The 26,580-nt window shown below is 36.1% G+C and overlaps 1 protein-coding gene across 2 annotated transcripts in view; it reads right to left on the bottom strand.

Moving 5' to 3' along the window:
* The window catches only part of LOC149789452 (PX domain-containing protein kinase-like protein), an 87,401-nt gene that overhangs the window by 21,755 nt on the left and 39,066 nt on the right, over positions 1-26,580 (bottom strand). For both annotated transcript variants that reach the window (XM_089975546.1, XM_089975547.1), the window contains exons 10-13: positions 18,499-18,577; positions 13,122-13,248; positions 10,566-10,649; positions 4,915-5,014 (exon numbers count right to left, since the gene is read on the bottom strand). In XM_089975546.1, coding sequence (XP_089831672.1) covers positions 4,915-5,014; positions 10,566-10,649; positions 13,122-13,248; positions 18,499-18,577 — 390 coding nt within the window. The remainder of the gene's footprint in view (positions 1-4,914; positions 5,015-10,565; positions 10,650-13,121; positions 13,249-18,498; positions 18,578-26,580) is intronic.

Here is a 26,580-nt window from a genome sequence, read left to right as displayed (position 1 = left end):
CATTGTAGCAACTCAAACCTAAAGTCAGTAATTGTTTGATTATATGACTTAATTTCCTGGTATTATTTTGCTTTAGTAGTACTGATACAATGTTCAACTGATTTTGTAATCAATAAGTAAAATAATACAGCAAACATTTAACAAATAAATGCTTTTTAATCATTAGACCAAGTACTGACATTTAATGAGAATAAACAAAGATCAAAATAAATATAACCAAATTCCCAAATACATTTGGTCTAAAGGAACTTTATTACAAATGAAACTATTGCTGAAAGATGACACGGTCAGAAAAATAGATGGATGAATGGACAGACACAAAGACAATCTGCCCCTGATTAGTCATGTGTGACACCTACTCTAGCACCCAGGAGCATTGCATCCTCTGAATATAGAAAAGCCATGAATAGATGTCTGGTGAATCTTTGGAATCTTACTGCACCCTTGCATGTGCACATGAATGTGATATAACATTTTAGCAAAGACAGCTTCTCACCATTAAGCCAATCAGAAAACAGCAAATTAGATGTCATATAATAAATGCTGATGTTACATAATGGTAAAATCTCTAGATGTTCAGTCAGATGAAGTAAGAAATAAATAATGACAATTATTTTCCCTCAAGAATACAGTTACAGAAGTGATTGTATATGTACTGACCCTAAATAAGCAATTTTACCAGGGAATGAAAATGGAACATATCAGAAGGCAGAATGAATGCAAATGAAATGCAGAATAAATAAAAAATGAAATGATACATGAATTATTAAGACAAAAACAGAGCACAAATGCAGATTTGGTCAAATTGCCCATTTCATGGTCTCTAATTGATATCACATCATGTTTAAAGACAGGCACCCTAACTTGATTAAGATGCTTCATACAATGCAAAATACATGGTTAGAATGGGATATAGTCTATCATGCAAGGAAACATTTTGTTGATCCACAGAGATAAAGTCATATCTAACTTTTACTCACTCCTCAAATGCTGATATTATGAGAGGTCTTAAATTATTTATCTCTGATAATGTAAAAGAGCAAAGCATAACATTAAGAATACATTTTTTATCTGATGCAAGTTGTCCCTTTATATAAAATGTGTAACTTGGATTCATGATTTTCCATTGAAGGAACTGAGACTACAAGCTGAAATTAATTTTCAGGAATCCATGATCAAGACTGTTCCTTCTTTTGAACTTCTGAGTGCTAAAACCATCTGATATTCTTGAGTCACAAGAAGATTTTTAAGATAGACTCTGTGATAGCCATATTAGATGCAACACTGGCAAAAATTTTCATTTGGACCAACTAGACATCATAAGTCTTTTCCTGAAAACAACATGTCACCATGATCATCCATTCATAAGAAGTCTTTTCCTCAAAACAACATGTCACCATGACCATCCATTCATGTGAAGTCTTTTCCTGAAAACATGTCACCATGACCATCAAGTCATAAGAAGTCTTTTCCTGGAAACAACATGTCACCATAATCATCCATTCATAAGAAGTCTTTTCCTGAAAACAACATGTCACCATGACAATCCATTCATAATAAGTCTTTTCCTGAAAACATTATGTCACCATGACCATCCTTTCAGGAGAACTCTTTTCCTGAAAACATCATGTCACCATGACCATCCATTCAGGAGAACTCTTTTCCTGAAAATAACATGTTGCCATGACCATCCATTTAGGAGAAGAAGCATTAATAAGATTTTCAAGATGACCATCATAGAGTCCATATTGAATTTAAGACTAGCACCAGGAGTCCCTTAAAAGAAATATCACTCTACTACTATCCCTCAATTTATTTTAAATTGCTGATGGTTGAAACCACCTCTGATATTTGTGAGACATTTGTTAAGATCTTCAAATTGGCAACAGTGGTGATCATAATAAATGTCAGATTGGCCACAGTTGTGACCATAATAAATGTCAGATTGGCCACAGTTGTGACCATAATAAATGTCAGATTGGCCACAGTGGTGACCATAATAAATGTCAGATTGGCCACAGTTGTGACCATAATAAATGTCAGATTGGCCACAGTGGTGACCATAATAAATGTCATATTGGCCACAGTGGTGACCATAATAAATGTCAGACTGGCCACAGTTGTGACCATAATAAATGTCAGATTGGCCACAGTGGTGACCATAATAAATGTCAGATTGGCCACAGTTGTGACCATAATAAATGTCAGATTGGCCACAGTTGTGACCATAATAAATGTCAGATTGGCCACAGTTGTGACCATAATAAATGTCAGATTGGCCACAGTTGTGACCATAATAAATGTCAGATTGGCCACAGTGGTGACCATAATGTCAAATGTCAGATTGGCTCTGTTTAAATTTAGAAGCAAGAAGATATCATTAGAAGCCTTTTGTTAATATGACCACCCTTTTGAAAGTAGTAATACACTGCTTTTCAAGATGGATACCAAGGCAGCCATAATGGATATAGGACAGGCTCCAAGTTTATTTGGATTTGGTTTCTTTTGGTGTTTTACAGCACAGCAACAAAAGTAGGTTCTTAATGATTGAGTCATTGGAGTAAAGCACCTTTCCCAATTTCAATCAAGATCAACTATCATAAGTAGTCTTTTGGTGAAAACTCCATGTTGATGTGGACATTCATTCAGGAGGAGTTGTAATAACAAGATTTTATTCAGATTGATGCCATGGTGGCCAGTGGGTTTCAAGAAAGCATTATTGTCATTTGGGGACCAAGCAGACACCATAAGGAATCCTTTCATGTACAGCTTAATTCAGGACAAATGAAATGTGACTTTCTCTGACCTGCCAACTCAGATGAGACTGTCTCAGTAAGGCAGCTGAATTGTTTCCATAAGTTTGACCAGTTTTCAGTAAGGTGTAACAAAATATCATAAACTGCTATTGTAAAACTGGAAAACGTATTTAAATGTTTGGTAATCAAAACATGCAGTGATGGTAGACATGATGTTCAAATTAAAAGTTTGTAAAATACACGTAGACCTTATTTATCACTAATACAGTTGCACAAACTTCTGTTCCAAACCCTATGAAGCTCAACGGCTTCTTGCTATTTCTCAGCTTGATGTAAATCTTGTAGTTGTTTGTTTTTTTTCCATTTCATATGATGACATCAATCAAATCTCCCACCAGTTGTACTAAAATTAATTAATACTAAAATTAACATGTGACATCCACTAAACATTGTGTCCCTTACTGTTTTTATTCACAAGAATCTGAGTTATCCTTTCTATTCTTCTGTGCTGATTATTAACACTTTTTAAGAGACTTATTCTTTCCTTTTCGTCTTAACATGCACTGCTTGCTGAAGGCCATTTTAAAAAATTCTATAATTATCAGTTTGATCATGCAGATGCTTCACCTGAGAAAACATGTGCCTTATAAAGTCTGAGGTACTGCTGTAAAGTTAGGCTGGTTCTCTGACTAATTCCTCTAAATTTAACATGAAAACTGGATCCAAATCAAACATGGATTATCCAATTATCTGGATTTTTTTGACAACGATCATTTTTCCATAGTTTTTGCTTTTATTCTGCAAGTCCATTTTTAAGGGTCATTTTCATAAAACTTAGGGCAGAATCATAATGGTTGGCAGGTCTGTATTCTGTTCAAGAAAAGTAATGGTAAAGATGATTTTCAAGATAGCCGCCACAGTTGCCATATTAGATGTCAGAATGGCACTATATTCATTTAGAATCAACTAGACCCCATAAGAAGTCTTTAGCTTCAATTCCTATTCATAAGGAGTTGCATTTGAAAAAAAACTTCAAGATGGCCACTGTAGTAGCCGTACCGAATGTCTGAGCTTCAACATTTTTATCTAGGACCAACTAAACCATGGAATGAATGTGCATATAAAATTTCATGGCAATTCTCCAAGAAGTTTAGGAAAAGTATGCCATGCCAAAAGCTCTTATGGTCTATCACCAATAAAATCCAGTTCTTCTAAACTTGCATGATTTTTAATTTACTGTTATTACAAAGCAAATAGGTGACAATGAAACCAAAACAAAATCTTCTGAAATCCCAAATATCAAATTATGGGTTGTCTCTATGAAGTCTCTCATTTACATAATGGAAGCAGAATTTGTGAAAGAAGAGAATTTTTTTATAAAGCTTACCTACATTTCATGTAAACAGAACTAAGTTAAGTTAATTGTAGATTTACTTTGTCTATCCTGGAAATTTCTCCTGATATGTTATCAAGACCCATCCAAAATAATCTAAAATATTTTCTTTAGAAATAAACTATTATCTACAAAATAAAAAAGAAATATGTTAATGCATACAAATATATGGTAATATGATATGGGTGGGTTCCTGATATATACAAGTGTGGATTCCATGTTGTGCAAAAGGAACAAATTTTTTTATACTTAAGGGAAATACCATGCCTCCAAAACCACCAAATAATACTTTTTGACCAGTTTCAACCTGTCCATAATGTATTAATGCAGGCAATACTTAAGACTACAGGAAGTTTCTGGTTTATAACAATGTTGGGGTCTGCATGCATTACTGCAAAATGAATTACACTGATGTGGAAATGCAACTTCATGCATAGGGGCATGATGCTCTGAATCAAAACCTACACTGGCCTTGTATTCTTACAACTTTTCTACAGCACAAAGCTTGAAATTCCAGCTCAAAATATAAAAATCATACATTTTGGTAACTTTACTCTAAATTGTGTTACAATTATCAAATTTTGTGGAATTTCTAATCTTCTGGTATTTATCATTACATGCTAAATTTCATTGACTGTGGTTTACTACAACACTTTACTGGACTCTGAGGTTGTTTAGTTGAGTTGTATTTTCAGCTCCCAAAGTATGAAGAATACAGGGCCAGAAGTGCTAAATATAACCAGGCATTGATATGATCGTTTTTACCTTTACTTGCAGCAGCAGCTGTTGACTGAGTTGAATTGTTTGTTTCTGACAACTGCTCAGAATTGCGCTTGGAGTCCTGTTCACTATTTTCAAGTGCCTTCTGCAAAACAGATCAAATGCATTTTGGTTTTGAATTTATTTCAAACAGATCCTAAAATCAATCTTAGAAAATTGTCTGCCCAAGTCTGAATTTACTGGATGAATCCCAGTCAGTCAGTATGTAAGGCAGCACCGAGAGTGATTGTTCATACTAACCGGTGTAATATCTACTGGTTTGTGTTAATCTCAAACTTATAAAAGAAAATGAGTATATATTTATACATGACTTTACCCATCAGCCCACCTTTTGACTCAAATATGCCTGTATCGTTAAGTTTTACGATGAACTGAGAGCCTGATTTTTCTCTTTAAACTAAAAGTTTTAATAAGCATTAAAAATATTTATTTCCGTGAGTTTTATTTTTGTGGAAAAAATATCAAAGTCAAAAGAAAAAGTGCATAAGATGTCCCACTAAAGAAACTGAGCAATTCTGCAATCTCAGTAAATGAATCACATCAAAATTTAGTATCCACTGAATTAGATGTGATCAAAATGTTTTAAACTTGTATAAAACTTTGAAGAAAACAAAGTGTTCTAACAGTCCAACCTTTTGTTTCATGAGATTTAAAGACCGCCTCACAAGACTCGGCTCTCGACGTAGAAAGTAAAAAATGACTTAAGGACAAAAACAGTATAAAAAGTAAATGTTTCTTCCTTTCCTGGAACATAGAATCTTTGGTCCTCAATAATACACTTAATAATCATTAATGGCTTTATGACAGCCATGTACAATGTCACAGACTATTCACTCCATGCACCATGACTGCCAACTGTGACCATGCACATGGTAATGAGGGGCAGGGAGTAAAGCTGTACTGCTGGTTAGCCTTGTTAGAACTTCTTTTAGCAAATTATGTTTCTCTGAGACAACTTACTCATCTGGATTAAGATTAACATTAGGAGAAAAGCACCACTACCTGTAAAATCCAGAAATTGCATGAAGCTGGAAAACTTGTTGTCTTTACCATATCTATATACCATACAAAGGGAAGAAACTTCCCAGCTCAAGTTAGTACCTCCCCTTACCATCACTTGGTGACTACAGTTGTTTAATCAGTTTCAAACTGAGTGACACCTTGCATAAAACTTTGAAGAAAAAGTGTTCAAATAGTCCAACCTTTTGTTTCATGAGGTTGAAAGACCGCCTCACAAAACTCAGTTCTCGACGTAGAAAGTAAAAAATGACTTAATGAAAAAAACAGCATTATGTTTGCATTTTCAGGGAGATGTGGGAGGGTAATGTGATCTAGTAAGTATTCTCAGTAAAACACAATTCATTACAAATTTTGCTTTTTCCTTTGTATACACTACATTAATATTAAGAGAAGAGGTATCAGGAATAGGAAAATGCTGAACATCCTACCATTACCATGATTCTCTTTGCGGGAAGAATGGCTGAATTCCCAATATGAAGGATAATCCAGTTTTCTAACATGACAGCAGCACAATTGATGGGCACATAACCAGTGACAATTATACATGAATAAGAAGAAAATTATGAATTCTTCTTATTGATACAAATTCTGGGCAAATCTAGCAAATGCACGAAACACATGCAAATGAAAAGGTTGTGCCACAGCCATTGGATCCACCAGATTCCATTCTTGTCTCTGCAAAGCCAGATCAGAGATAAAAACTTGAAAAGGATGACTGCATACCAGCAAACTGCATCTAATGTGTCTCAGATACATTATCTTCTAATAATACTGAGACTGCTCAAATTTCATGAACTCTGAGACTTTATATAACACTGGACACATTACCCACTCCAGCCATGATGCACGGGTTTTGTGGGTTTATCGTTTTATATCACTTTCATGGGTTTTTACTGGAAGAAAAAAGTCCCAAATCTATTGTTCATACACTTCAAGTAATGCTTGAGTGCATGGAAAGGGTCTTGTATTGCCACCTCTTCTGACATATCAATGAAAGCAAGAGAGAGAGAGGAAGCAAATGACCACTCTTTAACTGCATCCTGAGGGCCACCTATTCCTAGCTACAATACCTGTTTTGGTCTATTGAAAAGTCATGCAACTTGCTCACTCTGTGTGCTTAAGATAAAGCTATCAGAAAGCATGTCTTGTGTGACAGCAGCTTCAGTGAGGTACTGGCTATAAGTAATCTGAGATGAACCCATGAAAGATTTATGTTTAGGACAATGGGTGAGAGATACTGGCCTATTATGTCAAAATTGGCTTTGCAGGTCTGATGGATCTATATCACGATCAACATCTCCTTCACCATAATGTACAAGTATTGGATATCATGCAACAAAGATAGTAATCAAAGATAACTCTTTCTTCTCAGAAAGCCCCAGATGAAAGTCAGCTAACTGTAGGACCGACTCATTCAAAGGGCTAATGCTGTTGACCACATGTTACCACCTGCCCTAGAACTGTATGGTAGTATGCTTAATGGCTCAGTGAAATATCAGATACTAGCCAACAGCTGTGACCAGTCAGCTGGCTTGACTGGCTGCTCAGCACCCAGTGTACTGCATGAAAGAATGGTGATACAAATCATTAAGATTTGACAAATATCCCCTGTACTCAAACTTGCAAGCCTGAAAGCCATATTTAGACATGCAAGGAGACTTATGCCAACTGGTCTGTCTAGACAATGGGTGATACACCTCCTTCAATGACTATAGGGAGGCTTGGGGGATGAAGATACCTTGATTTCTATTCCCTTTCTTGAACTGCATCAGGAAGTGAGGGGTCTGTTGCTGTTTACAATTTGACTGTACCCAAACTTCCAACCTTCATAATTGTTGATGTGAAGTGAAGATTCTTCCCATGATCACAGACTCTACAGACAACCCCCTTGTGCTATAGTTGAGAACCCCAGCCTAAATGCTAGTCTTTCACGTAAAATAAAGAAGTGCATGTACAGAAATTTAAGTCAAAACCTGTTTTGATTTTTAATAACTTGCATCGTGATAAAATTGGATCCTAAAAGGATCTGGGCAGACCCAGGCTTATTGTGAGGTCTCCAGTTTCCATGAAGCATGAACTGGATAGGCTACATATGAAGCCTTCCTAGGGTAACTAAGTCTGCTACCATGTTCTACATATGAAGCCTTCCTAGGGTAACTAAGTCTGCTACCATGTTCAGCATCCCCTGGAAAGAAAGGCAGAGGCAAGAAGACATTTAAAGCCTTCTTGTCTCCTGGCTTGTTATGAGTCAAAGTATTTGGCAGATTCTGTTAGAAGGAACAAAGATTGTCCCTTGATAGCTGAGAAAATACATCCCCACAAAAGAATGAAATTCTGAGAAGGGATCAGATCTCACTTTTCTGGACAGGCATTAAACCTACACAGGCATTGTCTTCCAAAAGCAAAGCAGATACTCCAGAACATATAAATGAATACACAAGGTATCAACCAGTCATATAAATACTTGTGGATGGGGATCCCTAAGGACCTCTAATAAGCTACTATTAAATCCATCACTTTGCTGAAAGCTCTAGAAACAGAAGCTAGATGAAAAAGAAAAACCTGAAACTGAAAGCTCTTTTGTCCCAAGTAAAACTACATGAATGTGGGCTGGAAAGATGGGGATCTGAAGGCAGGCATCCTAGAGATGTATGCAGAAGCTCAGTCATTAAGCCTGATAACATTCCTGATGGCGGTGTATGTCTCCATCTTGAAAGGCTCTTCCAAAAGAATCCTCTTAGTCTGGGAATGATCAATAATGAGTCAAAACTTTCCCAAATTTATTAACAACAGGAAGATCCTAGAATAAAATCACAACTCTGGATGTTTGTCATCTGTGCCCTTCCTCAGAAGGATGTAAACATCTTCCTGTATAGACACTGGCTAGGATTAGTAGAACCAAATGGGGTTCCTTCAAAGGTGCTGAAGGTCTCAAAAGTGAAGCTGGAAGCTCGATTTATTGTTGAATGGACCCACATGATGTCTGTTAGATTTAACCAAACCTATGAAAAAAGGTTCAATGTGGCACCTACTGGAATGTTGAGGATGCTGATTCGGTATGAGAGGGTGCAACTCCATAGGTATGACTGGAATAGACTTCTCAGTGGCAATTTTCATATCCAGGAAAGAGCCACTTCAAGAAATGGGGAAGTGTCTTAGAGCCCTCGAGGAATGGGGAAACGGGGGGATGAAATCTTCCAGTGATAAAGATGAGTTTCCACTAAATCCCATACCTCAAGAGGCAAAATGCAACAGAAATTACAACAGTCTGTGTGCTTACATGCAGTACAAGCTAAACCGGTGGGGTGTGTCTTATACAGCCTTTGGCAAGAGGTGAGTGCTTACCACAACATTGGTTACTAAGAGAAGGATAAAAACAAAGCACTGCTTCAGTAGTGTGGTGCTCAAAATCTTCAAATCCAAATGAAAAAGACACAGACAAACAAAATTTATGCAAGGACCAGTGAGAAGAAAGCAAATATATCACAATAAAATGATAGAAATGACTGCAGAGATGAAAAAAAGAAAGACTTCAATGATGAAACATCTGAGCACTCAACAGACACATGGGAATTGCTCCAAGCCAAAGGAAAAAGAGAATAATATTCCTGTTATCATAAGCTGATTAAGGTACCCAGACTGGAATCATGTTTTTTTTTATCATAGACTTCCTTGGACTTGGGTCTAGTGTTATGAATCTATGCTCTTAAAGTAAGTAACAGAAAAGAGTGAAAGGCAACAAGCTTTGTAAAATTTAACAAATATATTTATTTCCTTCGAATACAAAATGAAAATGAGAAGAAAGAACTTATGTACTGCGAATTAAATCCCAAAATAATCCATATATTACAGACACAAATCCTAATAATTTAATGTCCTGAATAAAACTCAGTACAAGTCCAAAAGAAATCCAAAACTGAAGGCAATAATGTGTCTGTTATAGCTTATGGAGTGCTGATGTGTCAACAGTCTTTTGTTGAATCACAGTAATACAATTTCAGGTTTGAATTCAGTATAAATTCCAGTGAATGTGTTTATCCAAGAATTTTATCAGAGCCCTTTTATACTTCCAGAGAAAATAATCACTTGAATTCAATAATTTTACAAAAAAGATTCCCGCCAAAAACTCCTGGTCAAAACATATAATACAACTCAAAACTGCTAGATGTAAAAGCAGGAGTAACCAAATCCTCACAATCACAAGATTATATAGTTCTCTACTTGACCTCATGTCACAATTAACATTTGCTAAAAAATCATTACCTAATGGAAAATAACCTTCTAGAATGATCCTGATGTTTACAAAATCAAAACCATAACCTGTAAAAATCACTTAGGAAAGTCAAAACCCTGCCCCAAATAAACATATTTACTTCTTCTGTTAATAAAGATCCTGATATTTAGCCCATAAACATAGAGAATAATTTAGCTATGTATTAGTTGTTGACAAGTCCAGCCTACAATGTTACATGTAATGAAATGAAATAAAAAAAATTTAAAGCCAACAAACAAACAATTAAATTAAATATACATAACACTAGTGTTAGGAAAATACACAGAAATCCAATAACTGCATGTAATGTATTGATGTTATTAAAACTGTAAAAACTTTTAACCTTTTTAGATTTTCTCCTCTTGTTTTTTTCATCTGCAGACATGTGATATTCTTTTACCCTCGAGATCTTCTTCTTCTTGTACAGCTGAAAACAGATGAAATGTAAGTAAGATTGTTCTGTATTGTTTATTCAACAGAACCTGTCCTTGCATACCCTGATTTTGACAAACATCTTTCCAAAATAACCAGATTTTCATAGTTCTGTTCTTGTAATTTTAGTCCTACTGTGTTAGACTTGAATAAGTGTACCTGTACATAGCAGACAGAGTGACTCAGTCCCTTTGGTGTCTACTAGTAAACACAGTTCTTACTGTATCTTACCAAACTATAGAAAAGGCTATTTATAAAGTCAGTTAAGTCTTGCTTTTTCTGCATCTTAAATTAGTTAATTATGCTAATTATCAGGTACTACAGTTCATAGGAACTTTATACAGACTGGAACAAGAACACTATGGACCATACTGTCAATTCTGTGTACATAAATTCGAAGCCAGAAAAGTGAAATCATCATTAACAGGTGATCTTAATATGCAGGTTAATTTGTATTTAATTAATATAAAAATGGGATCTATTAAATCTATTATTATAGAGGGATGGTTTACATGCAGGTGGTTGTTGTTACTGGTTTGACTATATCATCATTTTCCTCTAAACGCACACTAAATAATGCTTTTCTAAAATCCAGACAATAGTTTCAAAAAACTAAATTTTCAACTTCTAAAACTGGAAGGGTGATTCATGATGAAGAAGAAAAAGAAAACCAACTGCTTGTTACACTAAAATTTAAGACAGTAAATGACTATAAATATACACCACAGCCATGGTTTGAAGTTCATTTCTACAATCTACTTCTGAAATTTTGATTTTGTCATCAGTACTCATGCTAGGTTATTTTTTACATTTCATTTACATATGTATTCAGATACAATACAAAAGAAAAGACCCTGTTGGCATGTATACAATATTTATATATCCTTTCTTCTTGCAGAGTTCTTGTAGTATGCAAACGTGTTAAGTACATGTGTGTGCGTTATGCTCAAAGGATCTACATACTGTCCCCTGATGATGTTAACAGCAATAATACATTTCAGGTATGTTGTGGACTCACTTTAATTCATGAGTCACTACATTTTATGACTTTTGTGATTGCCTAAAACCACAAATCTGAAGGACCTATTTTTTTAAAAATTACTAAAATAAAAGGTAGTCCCATTCAATCTTGCAGACATCTTGCATGCCTCTGAAATCTCCACCATATGATGGTCTGGTAATTTATTTTACTGTCTGCTGCTACAGACAGAAGGTACTTTGAGACTGCTGTTGCCAAAAAAGAAGATGCTTTGACCCAACTTTGTAAAAGTGAAACTCGAAAGATACATCGTGCTATATCAAATTTTATCTGTACACCTTCTTCCATGATTCAAGTAAAAATTCTACAATAATTCAGCATCACTTTGTAAACAGATGCCATGTTTCAAAAAGATGATGAAACTGTTTACACTAAACATCAGCCATCTCACTATAATGACTTCCTTCATCACTACTTCACACTGGCAAAGCCTAATTCTGTCATTACAAGATAAAACATTTTTACTTTATTAGACCCTAATATGGCCTGCTTCTTACTGAGCCAGGCAAAAGTACTGGTTTAATGAGATTAGACAACAGGACCATTTTTATCAAAGCCATATTCCTGTATTTAAGTAAAAAAAAGTGTTCTTGTGACAATGATGATAACATTATCTTTTGGGCAAAAAGGTAAACAAATAAAATACAGTAATACCTCGTGCACTCACGTTTCTGGATTCGCGAATTTACGGATTTGTGAAATTTTCATTGGTACCCTCTACGTATATGTTTTCTTTATTTTATTGAATTGTACCTTCGTTATATGACTTCTGTGACATATGAAGTTTACCTAGTTTACCTTCCTGACAATGACAAAGAAAACGTCAGTCATTAAGTTTACAGTCCCATTCGTTACTTGGTTTTACCTTATTGTGAGTGCAAAAGAAAACGGCAGCCAATGAATTAGTATAGGGGTAATATTAGTATACATATACAGTACTGTAAATGCGCTAGTGTGGCAAATACCCATTAGGCGATAATGTACTCTATTTTTACGTCAACCATTTATTTCTTTTTTTAAGGGCAATGTATTAAGCTAACCTTTAAATGAAATTAAAGTGCTTTGGGGGCATGATTTGGGTCATATTTAGGGTTTAAACCCTAGAAATAAGCATTTATTAGCATTTTTAGTGACTCGTACCAAACATTCGCGATTCCTCCTGATCCGTGACTGGTTCTGGAACCTAACCTCGCGAATGTTCGAGGCATTACTGTACAACTAAACATAAATAGATCCAAAGAAAATAGTGTGCATTAATGACATATCATGTCTACTAAAATTAATTTGTAATGTTTCTTTCTGACTTTATGCATATATGAAAATGTGATAAGAAGATAAAAAGACAGGAAGTAAGGAGGATATGAAATAAACAAGGACAGGATGGTAACAGGAAGGCAACTATTTATGTAACAATGGGAAATTAACTACCAATTTCTGTTCCTCTCTCAGCTGTTTTTCAAATTCCTGTTTAGCTGCTTTCAGAGCCTCTTTAAGTTTACTGGGAATCTTTACCTGTGGCTTATCAGTAGGGGACAGAACTACATCCGAAAATAACCTGTATGATAATAATAATAATATGTATCATAATTAATATATATATATATATATATATATATATATATATATATATATATATATATATAGACACACACACACACACACACACACACACATAGATCAAATGCAGCAAAACTTGGGTTATTCAAACTTCATTTACTCAAATACTTAACATCAGACCCAGTGTAGATCAGTGTAGAGCACACTTTAGTCTGCAAACTGTAAAAATAAAAAAAATAAAAACCAATGGAAAACTCATAACAATCAAAGGTCCCATTAAGGAATTTAATAGTCCTCTCTGTAGGCATGGATGATTCTGTAGATTACTGACCAACTACTCTCACTGGCATTCATCTTTGCTCTAAATATGCAGCCTTGAACAAAATTTCATGTACAAAAGAAATAAATTTCTTATTACACTTACCATGAATTAACCTTCTGACCCCAAAATCTAAAGTTTACTCTTATTCTAAGCACAAGTCATCCATAAAATTTGGTCAAGCAACTTCTCTAGAAAAAAATTTATAAGCAAATCCCCATTTTTTCTAAATGCCATAATGACTTTAACCTCTGACCTTTTGAACCCAATATCATTAGGCCTCATATATACCTAATGTTTATTACAAGTCTGTGATGAAACTACTCGAGTCACTGTGCAGATGGGAAATTTTATATTGTGAAATATGTCTGTCCAAAACTACTTACTCAATTACATTAACATTTTAATGTTAGTAACTACTTCTGCTGCAACTGCAATCCAGCCTTCCTCTAGACTTGTAAAAGTCTCCTTATCAACCTGCTGTATATACAAACGGAAGTAAGTTTTAATGGTTACCTCCCCTTAACCCACTAACTGGTATTCCACATACAGGTAAACCACCGATTTTCCTGCATCCTTGGTTCCAAAAGTCTTGCCGGATTAACAGTTTTGCCGGACCAACCGAGGTCACACATTGACAATATAATGCAGTTTCATCTGCATTATACACTTCCTCAGGACTGAGGTGCTCATCAACTACAAGCTTCTGAAATTTGTCCACATACTCGGCAGCTCCTTCATGCTCTGCAGACCATTTTTCTCCACACACTTTATGCATGGAAATTCCATGATGCTTCTTGAACCTTTGAAGCCATCCTTCAATAGTCACACCCATGTTCTACTTTAAGTTCTTTATGAAACAACTGAGCCTGGTCCATTTCCATCCTGCCAGACAAGTCCACTCCGTCACTCTGACGTCGTCAAAACCATTCCATCATCACTCGGTCATGCTCAGTACTGTTACCATCTTTCATTGTTTTTCTTATGTTCATTCGCTTCTTGGAATCAGTGTCTGAATAGAATTTCAATATTTTGTCCCTCTGCTTCTTTATATCATAATCAGTTGACGAACCAATACCATATGTGTCACAGCTTTATCACAGAAACACCACGGTCCAGTTTTATCAATTGTTCTACTTTATCTTGTATTGTTACTGACTGGTGCTTATGCTTGACACCACCACTGACACATGAATTTTTCTTCGAAGCCACAGCTAGGGTTAAATGTAAGTAAAATAAGCAAAGAATGGCACAAAATACAAGTACCACCACCAACAACTGCAGTGTAAACAATCCGAGTGCATGCCCAGTGAACTAATTTGGTGGTGTCGTGAATTTCAAGTGCCCTCCCGTAATTCTGTCTGGACTAAAAGAGGTGACAGCAAGTCTGAAAGATCTCTGTTGAGACCAATGTCAAACCTTCCATGACGTCTGAATATGTTAGAAATCATGGAGTGATACCTCTTAATTGTTAACAGTGCTGACTTCTTGCTTTCAAAGAGACAAGAAAGTAGTCAGCAGGGGAATGCAGACTGACAGTGGTTTGACGTTGTTCGCACAATTTCAGTTACAACAAAAAGTGACATTTCAGCACATATACTTCACAATGGAGGCCCATCTAGCTACTGAGATCCTCAGCTTAGGATTGGTGGATTGACAGCTAGGGCAGCAAATAAATCACCATAAGAAAAATGGTCAGATGTTGGAATTTTAAAACACTGCAATATGCTTGCTTTTGTCACCTATATCATTCCTGGGCAGGGAAGTGGACTTCTACCCAGCTGGATGCCTAGATTTAGACAATGCAACTTTGTCATTCTCACTTGTAAACATTTTTTTTTGACAGAGCTTTTTGAATCACACTGATGTCCTTGATTCGAGATCTCTGTTGGTGTCCAACTGCAATATTTCCTTTGTATGAGGTAACTTAATGAGTGGAGGGAGATGCATTCCTGTATCCCCAGTTAATTAAACTAGATAATGAGTCAGGGGTGGGTGTAAACCTACAATGTCTTGTTTGCTTGATTTTTTACTTGGTCTTTTTTATTTGCGTTGAACTGATTTCAAGAACATTGGACCACACATCTGTGGTTCAAAGAGAACACACCTTGCAGGTACTGGACTATGAGCATTTCATGGAAGCATGGCAGGACTCAAGATTGTCTTGTCCAACCTTAAAGATCCTGCACTTTTTGCATTTAATTGCCATATTGTCGCAAACTATCCCCAAATATAAAGAATAAAATATTCCAAGTCAAATTACAAGGTAAGATGATGACTATTTAATATCAAATTATGAATGCACATTTCCAGAGATGTCTTAGAGCTAGAGCAAGTCAAACATGAAAATAGTTACTGATCAAATTAACAAGAATAAAATGAAATTATTATAATTATACTATATTTAAAAGATAATATACTCATATAGGCAAACCAATGAACATAAACAGTTTACTCCATTATGACACAGAGGTGAATACTGAGCATATGTGTTCTCATATGAACCAGTAACAAATTCCAAAAATATCTCAAAATTCACAAAAACGGAGTATGTACCACAAAGAATGATTGTTTTACTTACTAATCACAAAGAAAAACTGTTGGATGGCTAAAAGAAAAATTAGAAATCAATGGAATCATGGAAACCTACTGATAGGTTACAGCAAAAATAAAAACTGGATATATTTGATATACGGAGTGCCACCAGTGGGTTAAGGGGAGGTCATCTCTAAGTGTTATTTCACTTTGTCTATACAAAGATAGACAAGAAGACTTTTGCAAGTCAATGGGAGGGCAGAATTTTGGGGCAAGCAGAACTAATTCCTAACATATTAATGTGATCTGGCAATGTACCTGAAAGTGTAACCATCTTTTGCTCTTTCAGTCACATTGCTGATGACCTTTTGTCCCAAAAATGTAAAGGCTATTTACTTAATCAAAGTCCACTGACAAAGTCTGGTCCAGATTATTTCCTAAAAACCAGTTTTCTTCTTCAGTTATGATCCCTTTGCCCTTTGACATTTAGACCCCAAAACTATTGGCTTCTTTCTTAGTCCAGGTGCAAGCGATCCACAGTTTGGTATAGCAGAAACTAAACTTATTGTATGTAATCAAAATTAGGTGTGTGTGTGTGCATGTGATTAGGAATTTTAACATAGCTTTAACAATTTTTCAGTCATATCACTACGATGTCTGCAATGTGGCAGTTTATAGTGATGTCTAGCACTGAGGCATCATGCCGCAGATATGTAGCATGATGTCCCACCCAGTCACATTATCCTGACAACAGGCTGACCAGTCCTAACACTAACCTCTTAATGCAGAGCACCTAGCAAGGCAACTGTTAGTACCATTTTTGTAAGTATTTAATATGAATCGGCCGGGGATCGAATCCACGACCTCCCTCTTCCGAGGTGGACACTCTAACCACAAGGCCACCGGAGCAGTGCTCAAAAAGAGGTAAAACATGGATGAATGTATAGACAGACAGATAAGGACATTACAATAGACACATTGCCTTTTGATGGACATATAAATACTAAACCCCAAATATTTTTAGTTCTGTAATACATCCAATGTACCTTACAACCATTCTCACAAAAACAATTATAAAACTAATTTAAAAACTTTTAACAGAAGTCAAATATCTCAAAAATAATCACTATGCTACCATGAATTCTACACTAAAATAGTAGAGTTGGTAATAATTTTAGAAGGTAGATTTTTTTCTACCAGAGAGAAAGAATGACCTTTTCCATTTTATAACTTTAAAAATCTGCCACTTCTCAAGAAATAAGTGCAATTTTGTGTAAAATGAACTACCGTAGCAGCTGCTGTTAATCTGTAAAATAAAAATGTCCTATAACATTCAAAATCTATATTTATGTCTGTGGAACATATATTCCTCCCACCCCCACCCCAACACACAGCCATAATAGCTCAAGTCCAAAAAAATATAAAATACTGATAAAACTTGAAAACAATCAATAAATCGCATAAGAATCTATTCTGGCCATTTAAGCAAAGAAACATGCCAAGTAAGCATATAAAGATACATTTGCCTAGGTGTTGTCCAAAAGCTTGTAAAAGTTAAAAGATGTGATAGTTGCATAACTAGCACAAAAGCTAATATTAATTTACATATGCATAAAAATATGCCAACTAAAGTTTGGGAATTTTCTTAAAATGAGTCTTGCATCATCTCAGCTGAAATTATGAGGGCTTCCTAAAATCTGAAGAATTCTTCAGCTTTTTCCCATGAACAAAAAGGTCACCATCAGCAAATTTTGAAACTGAAAGTGACTCTGTATCCTTTCCACCATCTGTATTTCTGACACATGTACTAATATTGTCTAAAATATCAATAACAAGATAATGTAAAATCTCAATTTGAGACAGTTTAAGAATGGTGATAAAACTAAGACCTGAAGTACCAAAAGCAAGATAATGTAAAATCTCAATTTGAGACAGTTTAAGAATGGTGATAAAACTAAGACCTGAAGTACCAAAAGCAAGATAATGTAAAATCTCAATTTGAGACAGTTTAAGAATGGTGATAAAACTAAGACCTGAAGTACCAAAAGCAAGATAATGTAAAATCTCAATTTGAGACAGTTTAAGAATGGTGATAAAACTAAGACCTGAAGTATCGAAAGCAAGATAATGTAAAATCTCAATTTGAGACAGTTTAAGAATGGTGATAAAACTAAGACCTGAAGAATTATGCTACCAGTTTTCGTCAGCTAAACAGCTCTTTGACACACTAAAGTGAGACAAAGGATTTTATTGTAATTTGTAAATTAAAGGAGACCCAACAATCCACTGCCAACTCATGCTCAGGACTAAACTTTAATACTGTTAATTACAAATGGACAAGACCATGTCATGTTTAAAGAATACCGGACCACAACTTTTAGGATAATTACTTACGGATGCAAGAGTAAGTCCTGTACACTTGGAAGTCCATTTTTACATGCCTCCATTGTAAGAATGGACTCTAGAACTGACCCTGAAATTAACAAACAGTCATTTATTAAGGCGTTTAATGTGCACTGATAGAAGAAAAACTTGAATGCAAAGAAATCTGTACACAAGACAGTGCTGTGAAACAAACCATAAACTTGTACATGGTAAATAACATGCAAGAACTAGATTGTTCATAAACATGGATGGACAGCTGGATTAGGCAGATAAACTAGGTAAATCCAATATGAAAAAAAAAAAAAAAGCACTTTTCAAATGAGGGTATGATGTATGGAAGTAAATGCATATACAGAGATAACAATAACACTGGAGAAAGTCAGAAATTTAGAAAGCCTCAAAATAAAAAATTATTGACCTCTTCTGCACTTACATATAAGAGGTGTTTGACTTAAGTTACAAATATGTTATAGTTAAATACACTTTGCAGAAATAATTCCTATATATTTACATTGCATACACCTTGCAGAAATAATGCCTTGATATTTATATTACTTGGTATTGCATGCAACAGTTGGAAAAAGAAAGACATATCTGGTATCTGCTGTGTCTGAAGCATCACACCAAGCCTGGGACTATAACATGGGTTCTGTAGAACAATCTCACCAATCAGACCAGGCCTGGGACAATAAGATGGGTTCAGTAGAACATTCTCACCAATCAGACCAGGCCTGGGACAATAAGAAGAGTTCAGTAGAATAATCTCACCAATCAGACCAGGCATGGGACAATAAGAAGGGTTCTGTAGAACATTCTCACCAATCAGACCAGGCCTGGGACAATAAGAAGGGTTCAGTAGAATAATCTCACCAATCAGACCAGGCATGGGACAATAAGAAGGGTTCTGTAGAACATTCTCACCAATCAGACCAGGCATGGGACAATAAGAAGGGTTCAGTAGAATAATCTCACCAATCAGACCAGGCATGGGACAATAAGAAGGGTTCAGCAGAACAATCTCACCAGTCAGACCAGGCCTGGGACTATAACAAGGGTTCTGTACAACAATCTCACCAATCAGACCAGGCCTAGGACTATAACAAGGGTTCTGTACAACAATCTCACCAATCAGACCAGGCCTAGGACTATAACAAGGGTTCTGTACAACAATCTCACCAATCAGACCAGGCCTGGGACTATAACAATGATTCTGTAGAACAATCTCACCAATCACACCAGGCCTGGGACTATAAAATGGGTTCTGTAGAACAATCTCACCAATCAGACCAGGCCTGGGACTATAACAAGGGTTCTGTACAACAATCTCACCAATCAGACCAGGTCTGGGACTATAAAAAGGGTTCTGTAGAACAATGTCACCAATTAGACCAGGCCTGGACTATAACAAGGGTTCTGTACAACAATCTCACCAATCAGACCAGGCCTGGGACTATAACAACGGTTCCGTAAAAAAATGTCACCACTGCTTTAATATAGCCGTACTGTATCAGACTCACAAAACATACACTGACACCACTGTTGCCACTGTAGACACAATGCAATACCTATCTCACCATGCAACTGCAGGCAAGACAAAAAATATTGAGTATAAAGTCAATTGAAAATTCTTACATTAAACTGGCTCTTGTAAAATTACCTAAATTACCAAGTACTGATTTAAATCAGAAGTCAGTATTTCATACTGAATTTGAATTTGCATATGAGAATTTTTTAATAATTTGGAAGCCAGATTAAGTATTGCAGTGTTTGATGTAAGTTTTCTATTATGCTGACAATTCATAATTTTGTTAAGGTACTTAATTTTGTAGATTTAATTCTTGCAACAGAACATTTAAATTTAAATACCTAATCAACAATGATGCTTCTGAGGGAACAAGTAGGCCACAACCATAATCAAGTATGGGCAAATGTTAATTTTTTTCCAAACAAAATGCAAACAGAAATTATAAACAAGAGCTGTCAGAAGATGCATAGCTCATCTGTGCACTCAGACCAACCATTCACATTTTATTAACACCAACCTGTTAACAATTTCTAAGCAAATCATATTTTGCTTGGCAATGAACATTTCGTTTTCTCAGCAAAGAATTTAGCTTCATAAAACCAAGCGGACATCATCGCTTGTTGATGCTGTTTTGGGTTTAATGCAATTTCTCAGCACACGACAGGCTATATATTTTGGCCAGTGAAACCCTCAGTAAGAACCACCAACTCAACAGGAAGCTATTGGCAACTTTTTCATATATACCTAAGCGTGGCTTGTTGTTTGAGGCACATTTAACATTTAACAAGGCAATTTGTACAGATATTCAGCAAATATTTGTTGCATGTGAATGGGGAAAATATATGCATATCAGTGTGTGTAAAATATGCCTGTGTTACCCAGAATCTATGCCCTAATGGTTAAGTCAAAGAAGGTAAGAATAGACCAAAGGGTTAATGTTAGCTGCATATCTGAATTTGTTTTCTCATGCCAATTCAGGGATCGTGCTGGGCTTCACCAATGTTGCAAATTGCGATTTTCTTTCCTTACTGGCTACAAAATATATCATCTGGCAATCTTTTTGGCAACAATATGTTTGCCTGTTAAAAATTTTACATACAGTCTTGGGTTTGGAGTTTTGAAGGCACCATGACAGGAAGCCACAAACTGGGATATAAAATTGTACTGGTATCTATTGTTACATATTAAGCAAATCCTTTGTCAACAAGCCACCCTAACATGGCATTGTTATATCATAATCTACTTATGCTGATGTCTGGCCTTAGTACTCTGTGCTGTAATATAACCTAAATAGTCATGCTACCTAACTAGCTACAATCGACCACCGCTGAAATCAGGAACAGGAATGACTACAATCTACCAGAAAAAATAGTTTTGCTGAAACTTCAAAGAAACTGATTACCTTTGAAGCATTGATTGTTCAATATATATATATATATATATATATACACACACACACATATAAAATGAAAAAGAAAACTCTCCGTCAATGTTTCACAATTATTTGATTATACTGCAGCAATAAAAATGGCCATTTGTTTGGTCCTTCAAAGAGCACCTTTTGCGGCGCCTTCAATAACACGCGAACATTCATCAATGCAAGCTTAAGACCTTTGATCACAGAAAGTCAGCAACAAACTTAAATAAAAAAACTGTTTCACTTTTCATAGTGATTGGAACATATGTATTGTGCTGTGAAAGACTCCTCTTTGCAAGAAAAAAGTTCATGCTTACAATCGCTACCAATGGTGATTTAAAACCCCAGTTAAAGATCCAATAGTTTCAAACAACAGATATCTGGCTGTCAAGTGAAATGAAGGTAGAACATTTCACAAGAATGTTAAAACTTTTTAATTTGTTCACACGTTTTCAAAGAATAGCCTCATCCCCTTGGTAGCCACAACGTCATGGTAGTTGTTTCTGGCTGACGAAATTCTAGTCCAATTTAAGTACATGTACATGTAGCATACAAGCATCTATACAACCATGTGCAACTAGGATAATAAATAACAGAGTGAATTATTTCAAGAGCATGTTTGTTGACAATGGGATATGGATCAAATGACAAACATTTTTATATATACATTTTTGTTGTTTTTTTTCAATCGGGATTTGACTGACAAATGAATTTTCTAACATATCATCAAATACTCAGATTCATGGATTTTTCATATGCATGTATATTATTTAACACATTGTGGAGTGTACTACGCAAATGTAAGTTGCCAATATACAAGTGTATTTCAGACTAGCTGTCTTCGTTTCATACAAATTTCCATTTTTTTCTCTGTGTAAATCCTAAACACTGACAACTAGTCATCTCTTAAAAATTTCACTTGTATGCGAAATTGCAATTTATTTTCAGGCCCCCCCCCAAATCTAAACACCCACTTATGTCGACAATATTACTTTGGTCCTGAGGATGTTGAGATAAACGAATAGTACTGAATTATGAAAATGGCAAAAAAATTGAAAATTGGCAACAAAATATTGAGGTTGGCAAATTTTTGGGCGACAACTTTTTTAAAGCCAGCACCATCCCTGCAAGTGTATATATGATTGATGGGATGGGATCTCTTTACTTTCTGAAGTTGTGATGATGTAAGGACCAAACACCAGGGGTAAGAATATAGCCTTTCACCAATGTCAGCTTCACATATAAGTGTCTACTCATGCTCAGAAGTATTAAATGGTAAGAGGGTGATTACACGATTGCTTTAGTGTGAGTTAACTAATAAGCAATGAAACATCTTAACTAAAACCTCAACAAAAATTTTATGACTGTGACCTTGACCCCCAAGTCAAAGTAGTCAGCTGGCATGCCAATGAATTAGCCTAGCTGCAAAATGATTTATTTTAAGAATGAAGAAAATAAGTAAATGAAAAAACTTTAACCAAACACTTTTAAACAAATTTTAGGGGACGCTCACCAGTTAATATGTACTTTTGAGAGAGTGGCATATGTAAGGTGAAGTAGTTCGCATTTAAAACATGCACAATGGAGAGAATGTTGGCATACCTCAATGCTACATTAATGTAATGTGGATGATATTACTTTGGATAATGTATTTTGGAAATTTTACATGATTTAAGCACACTGCTAACTAAAATGACTGCTCCCTTGTCTTAAAAAATCAGCCTGAATTAGTCTAAAGTACACTATACATAGTAGCTATTAAAATTGGGAAAATGAATTTTGCCAGACTAGACAATACCAGCTTCTGAAAGTGCAATGAATGAATTACCAAAAATATAAAATGTGAAAAAAAAGTTCTCGGCTCTTTTTTATACAATTGACATCTGAAGTTCAGGAAGTGAAAATGACCAAGTAGAGCTAGCACTTTTTTGAAAGGTGCACATCTGAAGTAAGGACATGCTGTATACTCTATAACCCATAGTACACCCATCAATCATACACCAAAATAAGGGGAATTAAAGGTTCTTTGAATTATACCTAAGATATATAAGGTCTTTTTTAAATAGCCAGTATAACCAGTGAGGAAAGCTGGGGAAATTCTTTTTCTTTAAAATCCTAACCCTATGCAAAATATGAAACTGTAGAGCACCACCTTATATGACTGTGACCTTGACCCTAAGTTCAACATATCAGAATTGTGTTAGCAACATAACATTTTATGGTAAGCATGGTATGAATCAGTTAAGGAGTTTAGGAAATAAATGTAAATGAAAAATTTTAAACAAAACAAACACTTGTCAAAATGCTGAAGTCATCATCAAAAAAGTGACCTAAGTGATGCAAGTCAATCTTGGTTTAATGAGGGATGTACAGATAGACTGTTAACACTCCATGTCCCTTCTTCATTTATTTTGTTCATATAAAATGATTTATGATTCTAAAAGCAAATAAAAACTCTGGCCTCAAGGCACATGAAAGCACATTCTAAACTTTACCTGCAAGAACATAAAGAATTGAATCCCTTTACCTTCTGCTGTTATACATTGTAATAAACAATAAGTACATTCTGAAAAAAATGGGAAGATGTAAGTGAACATATAATCCCACCTTAGACTTTATGTGTCTATTGTCCTAGCCATCTGATCTGGTACTGGGATACATACAAGAGTACCATATTCCTCAGTCTTCTTGTCAAGTGTCTCCCCAACAGTTTGAAGAGGAACTCTCCTATGGACTGGTACAGAGACCACTCCATAAAAACTACCTTGTCTATCTGGACAGACTGTCTACCAGAATATTTTTCTTGCCCAGAATATGGCAAACAGAGGGTAATCAATTCTGGGGCTGCTGAGTGACAAATGTTCCAAACCTACATGCAAAGTGAAGGAGCATGTTCACCTCCTTGTCATATGAGGTATGCTACTACCAATGTGTCGAAAGAGACCATCACACAATGACTCCTTATTTGGCTGACACTACCTTATTGGGTTAAGAATTGTTTATGTGGAGGATAGTTTCTTCCCAGGATGGTAAGATCTGAAGAAATACTCCCTCTGGCTCCCCAATTCATATATATGGAAATGAATGGGGTCTGAAGATATACATTCGGACCCCGGACAGAAACCAGTCCTGATTTGGCCCACCCAACTCAAGTGGTGATGAAAATCTGGACCTAGAGAGCTAACAGGTGATCCTTGTTCAATATCCAGTTTGCCAAATGGAGAAACTGGAGAGGGCACAAGAAAAGATTTCCTAGAGTAACCAGGTCCTCTTAGGAGTACAAGGTCCTTAGAAGTGTAAGGTAAAAGCAAGCTGATGAGGCCTTGGCTTAAAGAGCCATAAAGAGAGGTAGGATTCTGTCTACCCTGTCCAGTGGAACACAAACTTACCTCACATCAGTGAGGACATTCATCCCCACATAAACAAAATCCTGCAAAGGGATGAGCTCCAATTTTTCTAGGTTGGAATAACTCCTATGCTGGTCCCTACCATGGATTAGAAGAAAGACAGGTCTTGTAAGAAAGATTCTTTGAGGCTCTTGTTCAATAACCAGTCATTAAAATACTGGAGGATGCGGATCCCCAGTGACTTCAGGTGGGCAGCAATTACTCCCATTACCCTGGAAAAAGCCATGGGAGTCGAGGCTAGGCTGAACAGCAGGGCTTGAAACTGGAACATCGAACTGTCCAGACAAAACCAGAAGTATTTTCTGCTGGGAGGAAATATTGGGATGTGAAATATGCATCCCCAGGGTCAATGGTGACTGACCAATTGATGGGCCTTATGGCATTCAAAGACTGAGGCAGCAAACTCCATCTTCAAAGGTTCTGCCTAAAAAATCTTGTTCAAAGGAAAGAGACAAGCCAAAACTTTCTGCCTTTTTGGATGCTAAGAAAATCCTAGAGTAGAGGGCTGGAGACTGCTAGTTTTCTACCATTTCTACTGCCCCCTTCCTCAAAAGGTCTACACTTCTTCACTTATTCGAACAAATTTTGTCTGGTAAAAAAGGATGGGGTTCCTTGACAGAGGGTACTCCTGGAAATGAAGCCATTAGCACTCCCTCAGAACAGAAAGAACCCACATCTTTCATGACATCAGACTAAATGTCTGAAATGAGGATTAGCTGAGCACCTACTGGGTTCCTGGTAAGAGAGACGCATGACAGTAGAGTGAGGGAGTCCCTAGGACCTCTCTCTCTTCCTTAGGCAGGAAGGAGTTAACAATCATTCTTTCTGGATCCTTCCAACTGCTTCATCTAGCTGAAGATAGGTAAGAGGGAGGCTTCAATGGGAGAACTATCTGGACTGTCAAAGCTGAAAGAATTTAGAATGTTTAGAGAGGCAGTCAGAATGAGAGGGCTTTCTGGCTGGTTTCAACAGTCCTGGAATTGATGCAAGGGATTGGCGATGTTGGTCTAACTTACTGAACACAACTGCTGCTCTCTGCTATCAGGGTGGTATGATCTGTTCATTGCCTTCATTGGGCTAAGGGCTGAGAGGGCTGCTCATGTCCTAACTGAGGGGTGCACCCACTCTCTTCTGGTGTTTTTTATTTCCTTGGGAGAGACCTTGGATCGAACCCTAACAAGCATTACCTGCATCAACCATCAGGGACATTAGAGCCCTATAATTTTTCTCCAAAGAGAAACATCCCATACCCTCCTAACAACATGTGCTCTTCTCTATGGAAGAGACAGATCCCATACCCTTCTGGGAATGAGGGCATCAGAAAAGAATCCCATACCCTCCTGGGGTCAAGGAGATATGGAATTACATTGGCCTTTCTCCCTCCTTTTTATGTGTGCCTTCTCTCAGCAAGGTCCCTCACCTTGTAAGACCATCATCAACAAAACAGACATCCATCTACCATCTATGCATGCACAATAAGTTCATGAAAAAAGACTGGTGGGGAGGTCATCAGGGCTTTCTTTTGCCCACATTTCCTCACACCCTGTGACATTTATTGGTGATAATGAATGGTGTGAGACTTCCAAAAACACAATGACGATGGTACTGGTGCAATAAGAGCTGCTTACAGATTCATCAGACCATTTAATGCACCATCATATTAAATCTATTCATCATACCATTTAATGTACCATCATATTAAATTTATTCATCATACCATTTAATGTACCATCATATTAAAT

The sequence above is a fragment of the Sinohyriopsis cumingii genome, chromosome 11 (genome assembly GCF_028554795.1).
Source record: "Sinohyriopsis cumingii isolate HCF-2022 chromosome 11, ASM2855479v2, whole genome shotgun sequence".
Taxonomy (NCBI): domain Eukaryota; kingdom Metazoa; phylum Mollusca; class Bivalvia; order Unionida; family Unionidae; genus Sinohyriopsis; species Sinohyriopsis cumingii.
Note: the sequence above shows the minus strand (reverse complement) of the source record. Positions and strands in the feature narration are given on the sequence as shown.